Genomic DNA, 18122 nt, shown 5'->3' with positions numbered 1-18122 from the left:
GATTGATCATTCTGGGGGTCTAGGGAAGCTCTACCTCTACCTGAATGCTCACCCTCCCCTCTTCTCCTGAGGGGGGGTTCCCAAACCGCGAAACAGCTGATTGTTGCTGCGCCATTCCTTATCTTATTTAAACAACTGGGGTAGCATTCTCCTCCCCCCAGCTTCATTTTATTCAGAACAAAATAGTTTAAAGAAAAAGGCTGCCCTTTATATTGTCAGAGCAAAAACATCCAATGTTTGCAGCATTGACATCCGGCCCTCTTTACAAAAAGGATAGATCCTGTAATATAAACAAAAGCACATGCCAGGGATTATCTCTTGGTTTGTTGGGGTTTCTTTCATGAAACTTTTTGATGAGTCGGTCAGCCTTCACATCGCTAGATTTCACCCAAGTAGCTTCAGACAGCGAGTACCCCTTCCATTGTACTAGGTACTGCAATTTCCCTTTAAAAATTCTAGAGTCAAGAATGCCTTTCACTTCATAGTGTGTCTGACCCGCTACTACAAGGGGCCTGGGTGCCTTCTTGGGAGCTCTCAAGGTGGAGTCCCGAAATGGTTTCAGCTGGCTGCAATGGAAGACAAGGTGAACTTTCCCTAAAAGCCTAGGGAGTTTTAGTTCTAATGTGACAGGGTTGATGATCCTTACGATGGGGAAAGGCCCTAAGAATTTTAGTCCTAATTTCTTGCTGAGTAATTTGAGACGTAAATATTTAGTTGACAGATAAACCTTTTCCCCAACTTGGAATGTTCTTTAGGGAGCCCTCTTTTTATCAGCCTGTTTTTTATAGGTTTCGGAAGTCTTTTTTAACGCTGTTTTCGTGTTTCTCCAAACTTCTTCCCACCCCGTCACCCATTGATTAAGTGTCTGGGAAGCGGAGGGCACCTGAGGGTATTCAGGTATTGGGCTGAACTCTTTTCCTGTGGCTACTCTGAAAGGCATGTAGCCGGTGCTGCTGTGAACAGAATTATTGTAAGCCACCTCGGCGAAAGGGAGGGGGTCAGTCTAGTTTGTCTGTTTGTAGGAAACATAGCATCTGAGATATTGCTCCACCATTTTGTTAGCGGATTCTGCAGCCCCATTGGTAGCTGGATGAAAAGCAGATGATAAGCCTTGAGATGATCCAATTAATTTAAGGAAACTCGTCCAAAGTTTCGCTGTGAACTGCACTCCTCTATCCGAAATTATTCGCTTAGGAGTGCCATGCAGTCAGTAGATATGTTTCAGGAATAATTTAGTCAGTCATTGGGCAGATGGGAGTCCTTTGCAGGCAATAAAATGAGCCTGCTTCGAAAACAGTCTAGATGACAGTATTTCCTCTACTTTTGGGTAGGTCTACAATAAAGTCCATAGCTATTTCTTCCCATGGTTGAGAAGCGTCTGCCACTGACTGCAGTAACCCAGGGGGTTTCCCTGGAGTTCTTTTCATGGGGACACATACGGTACAACTCTTCACATAGTTTTCCACATCTCATTTTAGCCCTGGCCACCAAAATTGCCAGCGGATGAGGTGTAAATATCCGAAGTGTCCAGCCTGTTTTACATCATCGCTGTGTTTGAGAGCATTGAGACGGAGGGCTTCAGGTAGATACAGTTTCCCCCCCTTGTATGCCAAACCATCCCTGCATCTTAGGGAGGTTTGATTATCTTTTAACCATTGATCGGTGAGGAGCTCTCATTTTATCTTTTTCGCTCCCGGGTCATCAGAATTAGGGGTTCTGCAAAGTGTGAGTTGTACCGTAGTTTGTGAACTGGGGATAATTGCCTCGTTGACCTCTTTGTGTTCACTTTTGTACTGGGGCAATCGGGACAGTACATCAGCTAAGAACTTTTTTTCTCCCAGTATGTACTTTAGAATGAAGTTGAAACGATTAGAGTACTGTGCCCACCATATTTGTTTTGGGGACAGTTTGTGGGGGGTGTCTTCTGTGCCTCTAGGATTTTGTGATCTGTCCATACTTCAAATAGCACCTTGCTCCCCTCTAAATAGTGTCGCCAGTTTAACAGGCTCCTCCTAATGGCGAAGGCCTCCTCCCAGATTGCCCATCTCCTCTTGCTTTCAGTGAATTTTTTGGAGATTTAGCCGCAGGGTTGTAGGACTCCATTTTTGTTCTGTTGCAGTAATATAGCTCCAACTGCAACATCGCTGGCGTCAGCTTGAATTACGAAGGGCTCCCCGGGCATGGATGCTTTAGGACTGGTTCAGCAGCAAATAGTCTTTTTAAATTCTCAAAAGCTGTTTGACAGCTCCTCGTCTGATGGTTTGCCCGGTTGTGGCTTCCTTCCCCCTTTCCCTGTTTTGAGTAGTTCTGTAATGGGTAGGGCAATCTTGGCAAAGGAGGAGATGAATTGACGATAAAAGTTAGCAAAACCTAAAAAACTCTGAAGCTGTTTGTGAGTCTTTTCACTTTGGCTGGGTCCATTTCAATGTCCTCATTGGAAATTCTATAGCCAAGATAATGTAATCGTGTTTGGTGAAATTCACATTTTGACAATTTGACATAAAGCTTGGCCTTCAATAGTTTCTTTAACTGTTCTCTCACTAACTTTATATGATCAGTCATATTTGTGCTGAATATCAAGATGTCATCAAGATACACCAGAACACCTTTGTATAAGTGATCATGTAGGACCTCATTAATCAGCTGCATGAATACGGATGGGGCCTCCTGCAGTCTAAATGGCATGACTTTGAATTGGTAGCTTCCCAAGAGACAATTAAAGGCAGTTTTCCACTCGTCTCCCTCTTTTATTCTTACCCGTTAGTATGCCTCTCTCAGGTCCAATTTTGTGAAAATACTCCCCTTAGCTAGGTGGGTTAACAAGTCTTTCAGGAGGGGGAGGGGGTATTTGTTCTCCACACTCACTGCGTTAAGCCCTTTATAGTCCATGCAGAGATGAAGAGACCCATCTTTTTTTTCTTGAACAACACGGGCTCCCATAGTGGACTTGGCTCGTTGAATGAACCCCCTCCCTAGGTTTTATCCAGGTATCATTGCATCTCCTCCATTTCAAGGAGGGACATGGCTTACATTCTCAGTCATGGGAGTTTGGCTCCTGGCAACAGTTCGATAGAACAATCATTGGGTCTGTGAGGGGCCACGGTGTTGCATTCTTTCTCACTAAATACCCCCTCCAGGTCCCAGTACTCATTGGGGATGGTTGGTTCACCTGGTGGCGGTGAGGCAGCCATGTGTGCTTGTTCAGTTGGTGACCTAAATTGTCCTGCCACATCTGTTGAATCAGTGTGAGGTTGCAAGGCCTGTGTTAGCTGTGGCAAACTCAGAGGTTGCTGACTGTCTACCTGTGGGGGCTGCCAAACTCCTCATTGCTGCAAAGGCCTCAGACTAGGGTTCTCTCTGTAGGGTTGGAGACCCTGGCAGGGGAAGACAGGGTCTGGAAGGCTGTCTGATCTGCAATGGAGGCGCTGTAGGCTCCTCTCAGTAGGAGTTGATTTCTGCTTTTTATCTGTAGCTTTTCAAATCTTTCCAGTGACTCACCCGAACATTCAGTGGCAGACGATTGGGTAGCTCTCCACCGGTCTGCTTTTGAAGTCTTTGGCAGGGCAGTCTCGAGGCGTCGAGTCTCCGCTGGAGTGGTTCCAGCTTGACAACCAGATAAGCTCTCCTAACTGTTTGGGTTCTCCTCACAACTGGGAGACCTGCACAAACTCATCTTCCCACAGCATGTTGTCTGTTGCTTCCTCCTCTGAAGTGTCAGTAGCTGCCAGGTCACTGTTTTCAAGCAGTTTCTCTTTTCCCATGATGAAGATTTTTCCCTGAATCTTTGCCAGCTTCTCTCAAGGCTAGAGACAGTGGCTGGGGCTCAGGACCCCCAGGTTGTTTGAAAAGAAAGGTGATTTTGGCATGATGTCATGGTTCCGACTAAAGAGACAGTTCGAAGAACATTCAGGCATTGTTTATCCTAAAAAGTATAATAATGAGAATGAAGCATCGGCACTCATGAATGGTTGCCAAAATCTGAATTGTCCTCCCCTGAACACATTGTATCAAACACATCCTATCAAACACAATTCCCTCCCTTAATTTGGACGTCATAAATCACATTCTCCAATTAGTTTAAAATGCAAGCTTCACTTCTGTTATCTAGCACGTCATTCCTTATTTTATTTAAACAACTGGATTAGCATTCTCGTCCCCCCACCTTCATTTTATTCAGAGCAAAACAGTTTAAAGAAAAAGGCTGCCTCTTATATTGTCAGAGCAAAAACATCCAATGTTTGCAGCGTTGACATTCTTGCTGAGCTTTATTCTGTTTTAAATGCAGATTCAGAAACCATTCGGCTTCCTTATGAAGAGGGAGAATTACTTGAATATTTGGATGCTGAGGAGCTGCCCCCTATTCTAGTTGACCTCCTTGAAAAGTCTCAGGTTTGAAAAGAATTTGCATGATTGTGGAATTGTTAATGTATTTTTGATGGGATATAGTAGCAACACTACTTATGCATGTATGATAGAGTCAGTTGGGATATACACAGATACCACTATATAGGCAGTTTGTATAATAAGAGTGATAGCTGTTAATAGACAAAACTGAACAGAGTAAATTTAGATAACTTGCAACCCCACCAATTGTTCCATGTTGCAAGCCAATTAACAAGCAGTTAAACAGGAGAAGATTACTGTTAGTTGTAGCAAGATAGAAATCCTAGTCTGGAGAGGCAGTAAAAAGAGAAATGTCCCTGAGTACATAATTGTGTACATATATCTATATACAGTATGTAAGAGTATGAATGTTTGTGTGTACATATAGGCACAAATGAATGTGTTTGTATCTTTGTAAAATTAAGGCTGTAATTCACCATCTTAGGCTCCATATAGCAAAAAATGTTACTTAGATTTCTATAGTGGCTTTAGCCTTTATTATTTAAATTGCTGGTAATATTACTAGCAACATTACATTAATCTACTTATTTTCACAGACTTATTTTAGAGTTCACATCAAAACACAGCTAAGGCAAACATGATTAATATAATGTTTAACTTGATAAGCTATGATTTCTGATTCAGTGAGAAACCATGATTTGAACAATGCTTTGTGTAATGCCTCAGTGAGTATGGTTATAGTTATATAAGTTCAATGACAAAACAAAGCAAAACAAAAATAGATTATCAGTGTACTAAGACTTAGTTCCTTATGTTCCCCCTACTTAGCTCCTTTTTCTAAGGCATTTCCAAATTAAATATTAGAAAGGAATTTGTTTTGAAATATTGTTTGTCATATGTTTCAAAGTTCATGTCATAATTTTACTATAACTGATCCTTAGTATATGATTTAGAACTTTGAGATTGTCTAAAAAAACAATAAAAGCAAATATATCACTTTTATATCACTTGGTACCATCTTTATTCTTGCTGATGTATTGATAGAAGACACATTTAACAATTGATCGTAAGATGTAATAATCATTTTGGTTCTGCTTAAATATAATCAAACTTCAAAATCGCTTATGAATGGAATGGAATGGTACGGTACGGAATAGAATAGAATAGAATAGAATAGAATAGAATAGAATAGAATAGAATAGAATAGAATAGAATAGAATAGAATAGAATAGAATAGAATTGGAAGGGACCTTGGAGGTCTTCTAGTCCAGCCCCCTGCTCAAGCAGGAGAACCTATACCATCTCAGACAACTGACTGTCTAGGCTCTAGCCTCTCACACATTGCAATGAAGATCTAAAAGAAGAAAAATATGTTTTGATGCCTTATGATAAAGGAAGTAGCTGTAATCAAGAATTTTCCCATGGTACTGTGATATTTGCAGTTCTGGCTAATTCTTCTTGGTCTCATTTTTCTTAGATATGATTAGAAAGTATGAAGTATATCACTCATCTTAAGTGACTTTTGGTTGATGAAGAGGGTACACATCTTAGAGTTATTCATATGCAGCTAACACATACTTCATTGTTTCATTATTTATTTATATATTATATTTATATATTTTTAACATAATAGGCCAATACAGTGTGACATATATCCAAATGGGAAATAATATTACATATAAGAAGGAAAAACTTCTGGATATTGCTAGGAAGTGGCCATAAAGATACTGAAAGACATTTTGGCCTGAAATGTTGTCATTGTGTCCTGATTACAATTTTTTCATGGTCAATACTGTCAATACTGTTCAATTACTCTGAGAGAAATTTCTACCTAAGCCAGGTAGAAACAAGAAACATACCTCTTCTTAAAGCTGATACAAAAGTTGATACAGCAATAAATTTGGCTGTAGGTGTCAACTGTCTAGTTGACATTTCCAGAAAAAGAAACTCCTAGGAATGATTTTACCAAGAGTATAATACTTTACTGAAAATTTACTTTGGCACAGAAGAAGCAAAAACAGCTCTGGTTTTCCAGTGTGAAAGCTTACTTAATTAAACAATAGATTCCCTTGCCCCCACCCACCAGGTGTTCACATTGTTCAATAGTAATGCTTCTTCTTGTTATGGGAAAAGTCCACTTCTCCATTGAGCACCTGTGTTAGTGATCTTGGCATTCTTGCAGGCTCTGAAAGATGCCTCGGTTGCCTAGATTACCATCCCTCCGACCTTTACATTCCATTCCACAATCTTTACTCTGTTTTTGTCAAACCATGAGTAAGGGAGAAAATGTAGGTGAAAGGGCAAATCAGTCTTGACAGTAGGAAAATGTTGCTCAGATACCAAACACTACATTAGACGAATAGAATAGAATAGAATAGAATAGAATAGAATAGAATAGAATAGAATAGAATAGAATAGAATAGAATAGAATAGAATAGAATAGAATAGAATAGACCACAATGAGGTGGTCACTGACCTCGAGCCAGACATCCTAGTATGTGAAGTGAAGTGTGCCTTAGGAAAGCTGAGCAACAACAAAGGTAGTGGAGGTGACAGTATTCCAGCTGAGCTATTCATAATCTTAAAAGATGTAGTAAAAGTGCTACACTCAATTTGCCAGCAAATTTGGAAAACTCAAAAGTGGCCACAGGATTGGAAAAGATTAGTTTACATTCCAATTCCAAAGAAAGGCAGTGCCAAAGAATGTTCAAACTATCGCACCATTGCACTCATTTCACATGCTAGTAAAGTTATGCTTAAAATCCTACAAGCTAGACTTCAGCAGTATGTGGATCGAGAACTACCAGAAGTACAGGCAGGATTCCAAAGAGGCAGAGGAACTAGAGATCAAATTGCCAACATACACTAGATCATGGAGAAAGCTAGAGAGTTCCAGAAAAACATCTACTTCTGCTTCACTGACTATGCTAAAGCATTTCATTGTGTGGATCACAACAAACTGTGGCAAGTTCTTAAAGAGATGGGAGTACCAAATCCATTGCAGCAAAACTTACAGCTAACAATAGCAGAGCAATAGAATCTAACACAAGACATCAGCCAAATAAAATTGCCAAATACTCCTTAAGAACACAAAGCTTACATTGCACAAATCCCAGAACTTCAAAGTCACAAAAGCACAAAAGAATCCTTCCACTCTCCATCTCCCTCCCTCCCTCCCTCCCTCCCTCCCTCCCTCCCTCTGTGTCTCACCTCCAGCTGATACTGCCTTTCTTCATTCCTCATGGAGAGCGACCTCTTCTCCTGCTGCATTTCTTGCCTGTTTGTTGCTGCCAGCACAGGTGGCTGCCACAGAAGTTGTAGATCAGCTCATGGCCGGTCTGCTTGGCCTGCTTGATCTCTTCTCCTCCCCCCCCCCCACTACTCCTTCTTTCCCTTCGGTGCAGCTAGAGCTGACTTCACCTCCTCCCAAGGCGGCTTCTTTTTTTTTCTCTCTCTCCCTCTCCCACCCAAACTGCCTCCTTTTATAGCCTCTCCTGTCTCCACCCCCCTCGTCCTCCTCCTTTCTCATGGGGGAGGGTAAGCCAGAAGTGAGCCTGGGGCCTTTGCCTCGCCCCAGCCACTCTGCAGCTCCGGAGGACTCTCACAGTAAGTCCTTGCCTGTGCTGGCGCTTTCCTTCCCCCACTACACTTGGCTAGGCAGGGCTGCGTACCACCTGCCATGTGTTAATGTACCACAAGTGATACGTGTACCACCAGTTTAAAAGCCCTATTCTAGTCCAGCCCCCTGCTCAAGCAGGAGAATCTATTCCATCTCAGATGAGTGATTGTCTAGCCTCTTTTTAAAAATCTCCAGTGATGGAGTGCCCATGATTTCTTGATCAGTTTCCAACCATTGTTTCTTGTCCTGCCGTCTGGAGCATAATGTGACCCCATCTTCTTTGTGGCAGCCCCTCAAATATTGGAACACTGCTGTCATGTCCCCCCTATTTCTTCTTTTCTTTAGACTAACCTAAACCAAGTATATAGAAAAAAACATAATTGTGTAATTTTATTTATGTTTATTTTTAAACAGATTAATATTTTCCATTGTGGGTGTGTCATAACAGAAATACGTGACTATAGACAGTCTGGCAATCTAAAATCTCCAACATATCAAAGCAAGCACATTCTTTTGCACCCAACAATGCAGGTAAACTCTTCATGCTTTCAAGAACTGCCATTGCTGCAGCTTTGATGAATTTTTATTTATGTCAGTATTTCATAATAAATGGTTACCCTCCTTTTTTCTAGACCTTGATTTGTGATGTGCATTCCATTACAAGTGACAACCACAAGTGGACACAGGTACAAACAAAGCTATATAAGCCTTGTGATATTATAGGCTGGTCGTCCAGAAATTTCTGATCTAAGATACATTTTTGGTGTAAGCTATATTTCTGGTTTAAGATCGGTATTAGCTTATTCAGTAAATCACTGAGCAAATTCTGTTCAAATAGCAAGCTTTTGGACTATGATGGAATGTTCTTCCATAATGAAAACTAGCATGTTAGAAAAAAGAACCAATTTTCCAAAAATATACAGTGAGGGGAAAAATTATTTGATCCCCTGTGTCATGGTTCCAATAGATGAGACCATTTAAAAGAACTTCAAGGCAATAATTTCTTCCTTAAAGAACATTTTTATTTGGCTACAACATAACAGCACCCCTAGGTTACAGAGTTGGAAGCTACATTTCCCACCCCAAATTGCTGTCATAAATCACATTCACCAATTGTTAGAAAACGCGGGCACTCCTCCCAGCTGCTCCAGCCTGCCAAAATGTTATCAGCATCGACCTTGGTTCCCTTACATGTGAATTGTTTTGGCTAACTGAGAACTACCCCCCCTTCTTTTTCTAACTAATTAAGTGGCAACAAAGAGAAAGTGAAAAATGGCTTCAATTAGGATTGTCACAACGTTGACATCCTGCTGATTTGGTACGTTTGCCCACTGACAAAGAAATGATCAGTCTGTAATTTTAATAGTAGGTTTATTTTAACAGTGAGAGACTTGTTGTCTTGGCTGTGTGTTTTGGCTCATTGCCATGCTGGAATAACCATTCACGACCCATTTTTAATGCCCTTGCTGAGGGAAGGAGGTTCTCACCCAAGATTTGACAGTACATGGCCCCGCCATTGTCCCTTTGATGCAGTGAAGTTGGCCTGTCCCCTTAGCAGAAAAACACCTCCAAAGCATAATGTTTCCACCTCCATGTTTGACAGTGGGGATGATGTTCTTGGAGTCATAGGCAGCATTCCTCCTCCAAGCATGGCAAATTGAGTTGATACTTCTGCTGCCTGGATCGGCCGTGGGCCCCCCCGCAAAATTGCTCTGTATCCCTTGATCTGGTGGGTAGAAGCATTTTCCAGGCCTCTGGAGCTCGTATCCATGGCTGCGGGGCAATTTTGTGGCATGCCAGTGGCTCAATCCAGGCTCCAGAGGCCTGGAAAATGCTTCTGCCACCCAGATCAGCCACGGGGGAGAGTACAAAATTGCTCTGCAGCCCTACATCTGGAGCTCGCATCTAAGACTGCAGAGCAATTTTGCCCTGGCCGATCTGGGCGGCAGAAGCATTTTTTAGGCCTCTGGAGCCCGAATCAGGCCACTGGTGTGCCACAAAATCACCCCGTAGCCAAGGATGTGAGCTCCAGAGGCTTGGAAAATGCTTCTGCCACCTGGATCGGCCGTGGGGGAGAGCGCAAAATTGCTCTGCAGACCTAGATCCGTGCAGCAGAAGCATTTTCCAGGCCTCTGGAGCCTAGATTGGGCCACTGGCATGCTGCAAAATTGCCCCACAGCCATGAAGCGAGCTCCAGAGCTTGGAAAAGGCCTTTTCTAAGTGGCAGCGGTGGCAGTACAATCCGTGTGGTGGTTGGGGGTAATGGCAGCAGCCGTACAATCTGCACGGCAGTTGGGGAATGGCGGCAGCGTGATCCATGTAGCAGGGGGTCGGCTGCTGTGTGATCCACACGGCGGGTGGAGGGGTGGCGCCAGGGCAGTCCGTGCGGCAGGTGGGGGTGGCAGCGGCATTCCATGCGGTGGGTGGGGCAGCGGCAGCACAATCCATGCAGTTTGTGGGGGGGAGGGGCAGCACGATGTACGCTGTGGGTGTGGCAGCAGCAACACAATCTGCACAGCTGGGGGAAATTGCAGCAGCAGGGCAATCTGTGCGGCGGGGGGAACAGTGGTATCGTGATCTGTGCGGTGGGTGGGGAGGAATAGCGGTGGCGCAATCTATGTGGTTGGGGCAGCAGCGGCAGTGCAATCCGTGTGGCGGGTGGGGGGAACGGCAGCGGCAGGGCGATCCATGCAGTGGGTGGGTGGCAGGGACTCAGCACGATCCGCGTGGTGGGTGTGGGGCCAGCGGCGGCAGCACAATCTGCACGGAGGGTGGGGGAATGGCGGCAGGGCGATCTGTGGTGGGTGGGGAGATGGTGGTGGTGCGATCTGCACAGCGCATGGGGGAAAAGGAAGCAACGGCAGGGCAATCTGTACAGCGGGTGGGGAGGAAACCTACCCCACTTGTTTAATGGCCACCTTTGGCCGAGCCGCATTGCAGCAGCAATATGCGAGATGGCAAACATCTGCGTCATGCCAAAACCAGCCATTTGCCACCTGCTGCCCAGCACGACTGCCATGAGTCCGCTGAGCTCATGGGTTGCAATTTGGGCACTCGGTCTCTAAAAAGTTTCCCCATCACTGCTCTAGCATATTTGAAAAGAATGGAAATAATTGTTGTCTACATAAATATTGAAAATGAAATATATTGACCTCAGTGGACTTACTTTTAAAAATGTGCATATAAATGTAGCATTAATCAATTATTGCCCTTTTAGAATCTTCTGAATTTGTGTTTTAGGAAGACAAACTTCTATTAGAAAGTCAACTTATACTGGCAACAGCAGAACCTCTGTGTCTAGATCCATCAGTTGCTGTTACATGCACAGCAAACCGGCTTTTGTATAATAAGCAGAAAATGAGCACTCACCCAATGAAACGGTACTGGAAAATATTCATCTTTAGAGGATCTTTGCAAAAAAAATTGCTTTATTTTATACTAGGAAAAAAGTGGATTACATTCAAATTAGATAACTTTTAAAGCCTATACCTATACAATAACCTAGAACAGTGAATGTAAATATATTTCAGGGAAAAAATTGGATGAAGTCCAATACAATTGTAAACTTATATTAGTAAATAAAAGTTTTTTTCTTCTGTTCAGTAGTATCCAATTCTTGGAGACTGCCTGGACTAGTCCCTTCAGTTTTCTTGACAAGGTTTTTCAGTAGTCACTTGCCATTGCCTCCTTTCTAGGACTGAGAGAAAGTGACTGATCAAAAGTCATCCAGCTACTTTTGTGTTTAAGGCAGAACTAGAACTCATGGTCACCTGGTTTCTAGCCTGGTATCTCAACCACTACACAAAAGGAGTTGTAAATAGATTTACAAAATCAATGTATATTTATAAAATTAAATACAAATATGTTTTATACATTGAAGATATAAGCTTGCAGTTGACTTACTTTTCTTGACTTAAAAGGAATTGCATAGCAGCCTTACAACTACCTTATTAAATCATGGTTATAAATGTGTGTATAAATGTGTTCCAGAATATTAGTTTTCTTTATATTAATCTTGCAATATCTCATAGATGTTTCAAGAGATATTCCAGGCCATCTCTGAATCACCAGCAGGAGGTGTCTCAAAGTACCGTTCCACCACAGTTCAAGCTGTTTGATTATTTACAAAAAAGAAAGGAAAGGAGAGGAAGCCAACAGTACGATCTCAAAATTTCCAAAGCTGGAAATGTATGCTTATTTTAAGAATCTTTTAAAGTATACATTTGTGAAATGTATTTATCCTGATGGCTGTTTATATATTTTTGTCCCCTTAGTGTGTTGATATGTGGAAACAGAACCCCTGCTATTTGACTGCACCATTTGAAGTAGATGTAAGTTTACAGATTTACCAAGCTTTCCTTCATCTGTCATCCAAGCTAGTGGAGAAGTTTGAGTGAAATCCTAAACCTGCTTGCTATTTTGTTCTAATAAAAACATTGCCTAATTATGTAGTTATTTAAAATATTGAATATTTTTAATATTTAGAAATGAAGGATTATTTTGATGATGTCAATATTGAATATTTTTAAAATTTAGAAATGAAGGATTCTTTTGATGATGTTGGTAAATTTGTTGTGAAAGTTTTTCTGGGAATGTTTTATTGTTCCTATTTCTAAAAATCTATGTAATTACAAGTAACTTTAAAAAATCCTCATTAGAGTTATACATAATCAACTGGTTAATCCAGGGTAGATACTCTTTTGGGTTGAAAGGCCCAGCTAGAATAGGGCTACATGTCTGTCAGGCTCCAGAGGAGATTGAACTATGTTGATTAGATGTCTTTAAATAACCAGTATGATACTATTTTTTTTAAAAAAACTAAGCATAATTTATTAACTTTACCTTATTCAAGTGTTGCTTTTATTCATTTACACTGTCAGAACCCACTTCAGCCCACATCTTAAGAAAGAAGGACTCTTGGAGACAAAGTTTTCCAAGTAGGAACTTTTACTAAGAAATAGGAGATAGCAGGCATAATAGACAGGATCTGAAGAATGCCCCCACTGATCAATATTTTTAAGGTGTTCCCAAGCAAACCCCATCCCTCAGTTTTTTCGGTCAGTTCCGGATGAGGCAAGCTCCAAGTGGTAAGCCCCTCGTGGGACAAGAGACACAGCAGTCCATTCGTAGCAGGATCATTTCCACCCCCTCACATTCCATCCAGAGAAACAACCCAGATTCCGGAGGCTTTCATTCCTCACTTTCCACCCCCTTTCCTAGCTGCCGGCAAGATAAGAGGGATATGCCTAGTGAGAGAGTAATTGATTATATTGTGATGGATAGCAGGCAGGCGGAATAAACAAAAGTTTACATTTGAGGAAGGAAGTGAAAGCAATAAAACCCCCTGCTTGTTCTCTCTCCTCCTTGGGAATGGCAGAATCCAGGGGAGGGTGAGATTTGGGTTTTGCACAGAAGAGATAGTTAGAAATGAAATAAAAATGGATTCTGACATGCACTTTAATTTGTTTTTTTTTATCTCTCAAGGTGGAAAAATATGCTAAAGTGGAAAAATCTATCAAACCTGATGACTCACAACCAAGTGTCTGGCCGATTCATGTGAGTGGTAGTATATTTTTAGTTAATTTCCAAGAACTATTTCTTTATAAAAAATGGAAATGCAGTATAATGAATAATTTGTTCCTGATTATATTTAGGCAACTAGAGACTAATTCTAAAGATCATTTTCAATTATTCATTAAAAGGGAAAACTGATCTCGTGAATTCTTCAAGTATGCAACTTCCTAGCAATAGAATGTAATTTTGTAGGAGCTGCTGTTGAGTGTGAGAATAAACCAGTTTATTGTGTTCAGAATTCTATTGCCTCTGAACTATAGATACTGTACAGTCAAAAAATAAAGTCAGTTGTCCAACAGTGACAATTCCTGTCTTTTGTAATTAACAGCTTTATGTTTCAATAAAAAATAAAAATAAAATTTAAAAAAGTACTTGTAACATAGATAATTGTGCGGGTAAGAATATAAATCTTGCTGTCAAGGCAAATCAAGCTTTTGATAAAAGGTAAAGGTAAAGGTTCCCCCGCACATGCGTGCTAGTCGTTTCCAACTCTAGGGGCCGGTGCTCATCTCCGTTTCAAAGCCGAAGAGCCAGCGCTTGTCCGAGGACGTCTCCGTGGTCATGTGGCCGGCATGACTAGACACCAAAGGTGCACAGAACGCTGTTACCTTCCCACCGTAGTGGTCCCTATTTTTCTACTTGCATTTTGACGTGCTTTCGAACTGCTAGGTTGGCAGAAGCAGGGACGAGTAACAGGCGCTCACTCTGTTACGCGGCACTCGGGATTCGACCCGCCAAACTGCCGACCTTCTGATCGACAAGCTCAGCGTCCTAACCCACTGAGCCACCGCGTCCCTAAGCTTTTGATAGAGTGTGCCAAACCATGTGCGCTAATCAGACAGGTGGTAAGGAAGTAGGGGAACTCAAGATACAAAACAGGTTATGTAGAAAGTAAACATAGGGTAAGTCAAAAAGGACTCAAATGTCTATACACCAATGCTCAGAGTATCAGGTATAAAGAGGGGGAATTAAAAATTCAAGTACATGAGGGCAGATATTATATTGTTGCCATTACAGAAACTTGATAGATTGAAACCCACAAATGGAATATACAACTAAAGATATTTAAATTATTTAAAAGAAACAGACCAAATAAAAGAGGAGATAGAGTTGCACTTTATATAAGAAATAACTACTGTGTTTCCCCAGAAGTAAGGCCTATCCTGAAAATAAGTCCTAGCTTGATTTTTGGGGGTGGGCCTAATATAAGCCCTACCCCAATAATACGCCCTAGTTTTGGGGTGAGGCACATACCTAAAAATCAAGTTAGGGTGGGGATATGCGTGTGGAGCTGCCCCACATGCTCTGCACCCACTTACCTTGCAGCCAGGTCTCCTCGCCGGCCCACTTCTTCTGCAGCCAGGCCTGCATTTCTCAGTCACAGGCCTTTCTGCAGCCAAGAACCAAGCTATGGATTCAACCCATAGCTCGGTTCTGCAAGAGACCTTTGCGGGTGAGAACTGAGCTATGGATTGAATCCATAGCTTGGTAGTTGTCTGCAGAGGCCTTCTGGGAAGGCCTGACTGTAAAATGCAGGCTGGAATGCAGCTGCAGAATGAAGCTGCTCCTTTGGTCGCAGTAGAAGTGGACTGGTTAGGCGGGGCTGTCAGTGCTGGAGGTGAAGTATAAAAAAAACCACCACCACCCCCGAAAATAAGACCTGGTGCCTGTTTTGGAGGCAATTTTTTTTTTACATGGGTATTATCTATACAGAAATAGAGTACAATGATGAAAACTCTCTTGAATGCATTTGGATCATATAAAAGGGGGGGGGGAATGACATTGCCATAGGTATATAATCAAACAGGAAATAGATGAACTTTTTGCTAGCCAGTTAACTAAGGTATGTAGGAAGCACATCACAATAATAATGGGACATCAACTGGGAGAGAAAAACTGCACCAAGTGGAAGATCAAATAGGTTCCTGACAAACCTAGCAGACAACTTTGTTTCCCAAAATATAGAGAAGGGATTTCCTGCCTGAGCAGAGGGTTGGACTAGAAAACATCCAAGGACCCTTCCAACTCTGCTATTCTGTTAAAAAGGAGTAAGCTGACATCTTAGTACTTTGAAATATTTGGCTGTGACCAACTGTCAATTTGAATATTTTTGTTCTTGGCTAGTTGTTTGCTGATAATTCTGTGTTGGCTAGAGCTACGAAGGGTAGTGGAAGTCTCTTATTTTAAAAACAATATATTTATGAACAAATCAAAGATATACCCTTTTGATTTCAGTCATTAATATTAGTACAGAAACACTTATAAACAGGGCTTTTTTTGTAAAAGAAAAAGGTGCCGGAACTCACACATGTCACACAACCTGCCTTGCCTACCCTACAAGGTTCCATCCAAAAAAGGTGCCGGAACTCCGTTCTGAGCGTTCTATGAGGAAAAAAGCCCTGCTTATAAATATAAATATAAAAAGGGACGCGGTGGCTCAGTGGGTTAGGACGCTGAGCTTGTCGATCGGAAGGTCGGCAGTTTGGCGGGTCGAATCCCAAGTGCCGCGTAACAGAGTGAGCGCCTGTTACTCGTCCCAGCTTCTGCCAACCTAGCAGTTCGAAAGCATGTAAAAATGCAAGTAGAAAAATAGGGACCACTCCGGTGGGAAGGTAACAGCGTTCCGTGCGCCTTTGGCGTCTAGTCATGCCGGCCACATGACCACGGAGATGTCCTCGGACAAGCGCTGGCTCTTCGGCTTTGAAACGGAGATGAGCACCGGCCCCTAGAGTCGGAAACGACTAGCACGCATGTGCGGGGGAACCTTTACCTTTACCTTTACCTATAAATATAAAAAGAATTAGTGTGTTGAAATTATTAGCTTACCTTATATAAAAGATGAAATCCTATCCAAGCAATCACTACTTACAAGTATTCAACTTGAAAATCCAGCAGCATAGCGAGGATGGGTTTGTTGAACAAGATACTGGTAGAATTAGAATGATCTAGATTAAAATTTAACATTTGCACTTCAACAGAAGAAACAACTGCCTTCTCTGTTGGGATGTAAGAATTGCACTATGCCAGATAGACCCCATGTATAATCTGGGGGTCCTCCAGGACTCATGGCTCTTGTTCAAAGAGCAGGTGGCAACTGTGACTAGGAGACCCTTTGCTCAACTTCATTTTGTGACCAGTTATTCCCTTTTCTGAATAGGGAGACTCTCTGTTTGGATGACTGTAATGTGCTCTACCTGGGGCTACCCTTAAAAAGTGTCTGGAAGGTTCAATTGGTTTAAAATATGGTGGCCCTTATGGTTTTGTGCAGGTCTAGGTTTGTGCATGTGTCATCTCTCTTGAGGGAACTACAATCATTGTTTATTTGCTTCCAAGTTCAATTCAAGGTCCTGGTTGTCATCTTTAAAGCCCTACATAGTGTGGGATGAGGTTATCTTGGAGGGGGACATAAGAGGATACATACATAATAGGATGTTTGATTTACTTTTTTTACATAACACAGTAATCTTATCCATTACCAAATTAAACATGTCTAAGTAGAGTTTATGAAGATTCTTGTATTCTCAAGAATCCCAGAGTTTGCTGTTCTCTGTACAACTGTATAACAGACTAAGCATGTCATAAATATGTTGTTTAATAGCTTTTATAAATGTTTTTTCTATTTGATAGGAAATGAAAGATGATTATGTCTTTGAATGTGAAAATGGCAATCATTTTCAGAAAACAAAATTGACAATTTTTCAGTCACTTGGAAATCCATTGTACTATGGTAAAATACAAACTCTTAAGAATGATGAGGATAATGAAAGTCCATCACAGTAAGTGACATTAATCTTTCTGTTTTAGAGAAAAGCATTGATGTTAACTTTAGACCATGTTTTGCTGATATGAGCTGAAAGAACTTTGCATGTCTAGCAGGTAAAGAAAGGACTTGTAAAATGTGGAGTATCTCTATTCCTGTGTAGACTATTGAAAAAAATCCAATGTAAACATTGACAATATTGGACATAATAATATATTATAGTTTGTGTATGAATACCAATAAAGTATATGATTAGTTGAATGAACTTAGGTGACCTTGATCTCACATATTGCCTTCTAGAATAAAGATTGCTTCCATTTCATTAAACCACAGTGTTTTACTGCAGGAGTGGATATCTTTTTCACCTTGTGGATCACAAAAGATGAGATGTTGTGTGCATGCATATCAATATACTTGCTAGTATTTGCATTTATATAGTATCACAGAATAGTGGAATTATAGAGTTGGAAGGAACTATTTAAGTCACCAAGCTCAACACCACATCAGTACTGAAATCCAATTTAAAGCAGCACAAACTGATGTCTGCCTTGAACATATGCATAAATTTGGAATCTACCATCTTCCCGATTAATTCATACCTTGATTGGACAGCATTTACTATTATGACCCTCTTTCTAGCATTGAATTGGAATCTGCTTTACAATAACTAAAATCCATTATTCCTTGTGTAAGGACCTGCCTCAATTAAACCTCCCAAGAAAGCAGAACTCTTGAAACGAAAATCATTCCAAAAGAAACTTTTATTGGAAGGTGTTAACAGCAGTAGTAGAAGGCAGGATCTGAGAATTTCACGCATGAATCAAT

General features: G+C 41.4%; 1 protein-coding gene across 4 annotated transcripts in view; it reads left to right on the top strand.

Moving 5' to 3' along the window:
* Positions 1 to 18122, top strand: part of SUPT20H (SPT20 homolog, SAGA complex component) — a 75505-nt gene that overhangs the window by 9837 nt on the left and 47546 nt on the right. For all 4 annotated transcript variants that reach the window (XM_081315768.1, XM_081315767.1, XM_081315765.1 and 1 more), the window contains exons 7-14: positions 4286 to 4389; positions 8378 to 8494; positions 8596 to 8649; positions 11204 to 11343; positions 11995 to 12151; positions 12238 to 12294; positions 13448 to 13519; positions 17165 to 17313. In XM_081315768.1, coding sequence (XP_081171894.1) covers positions 4286 to 4389; positions 8378 to 8494; positions 8596 to 8649; positions 11204 to 11343; positions 11995 to 12151; positions 12238 to 12294; positions 13448 to 13519; positions 17165 to 17313 — 850 coding nt within the window. The remainder of the gene's footprint in view (positions 1 to 4285; positions 4390 to 8377; positions 8495 to 8595; positions 8650 to 11203; positions 11344 to 11994; positions 12152 to 12237; positions 12295 to 13447; positions 13520 to 17164; positions 17314 to 18122) is intronic.

Source organism: Vipera berus, assembly GCF_964194415.1.
Source record: "Vipera berus genome assembly, chromosome: 2".
Taxonomy (NCBI): domain Eukaryota; kingdom Metazoa; phylum Chordata; class Lepidosauria; order Squamata; family Viperidae; genus Vipera; species Vipera berus.
This window is presented reverse-complemented; position numbering and strand designations above follow the sequence as displayed.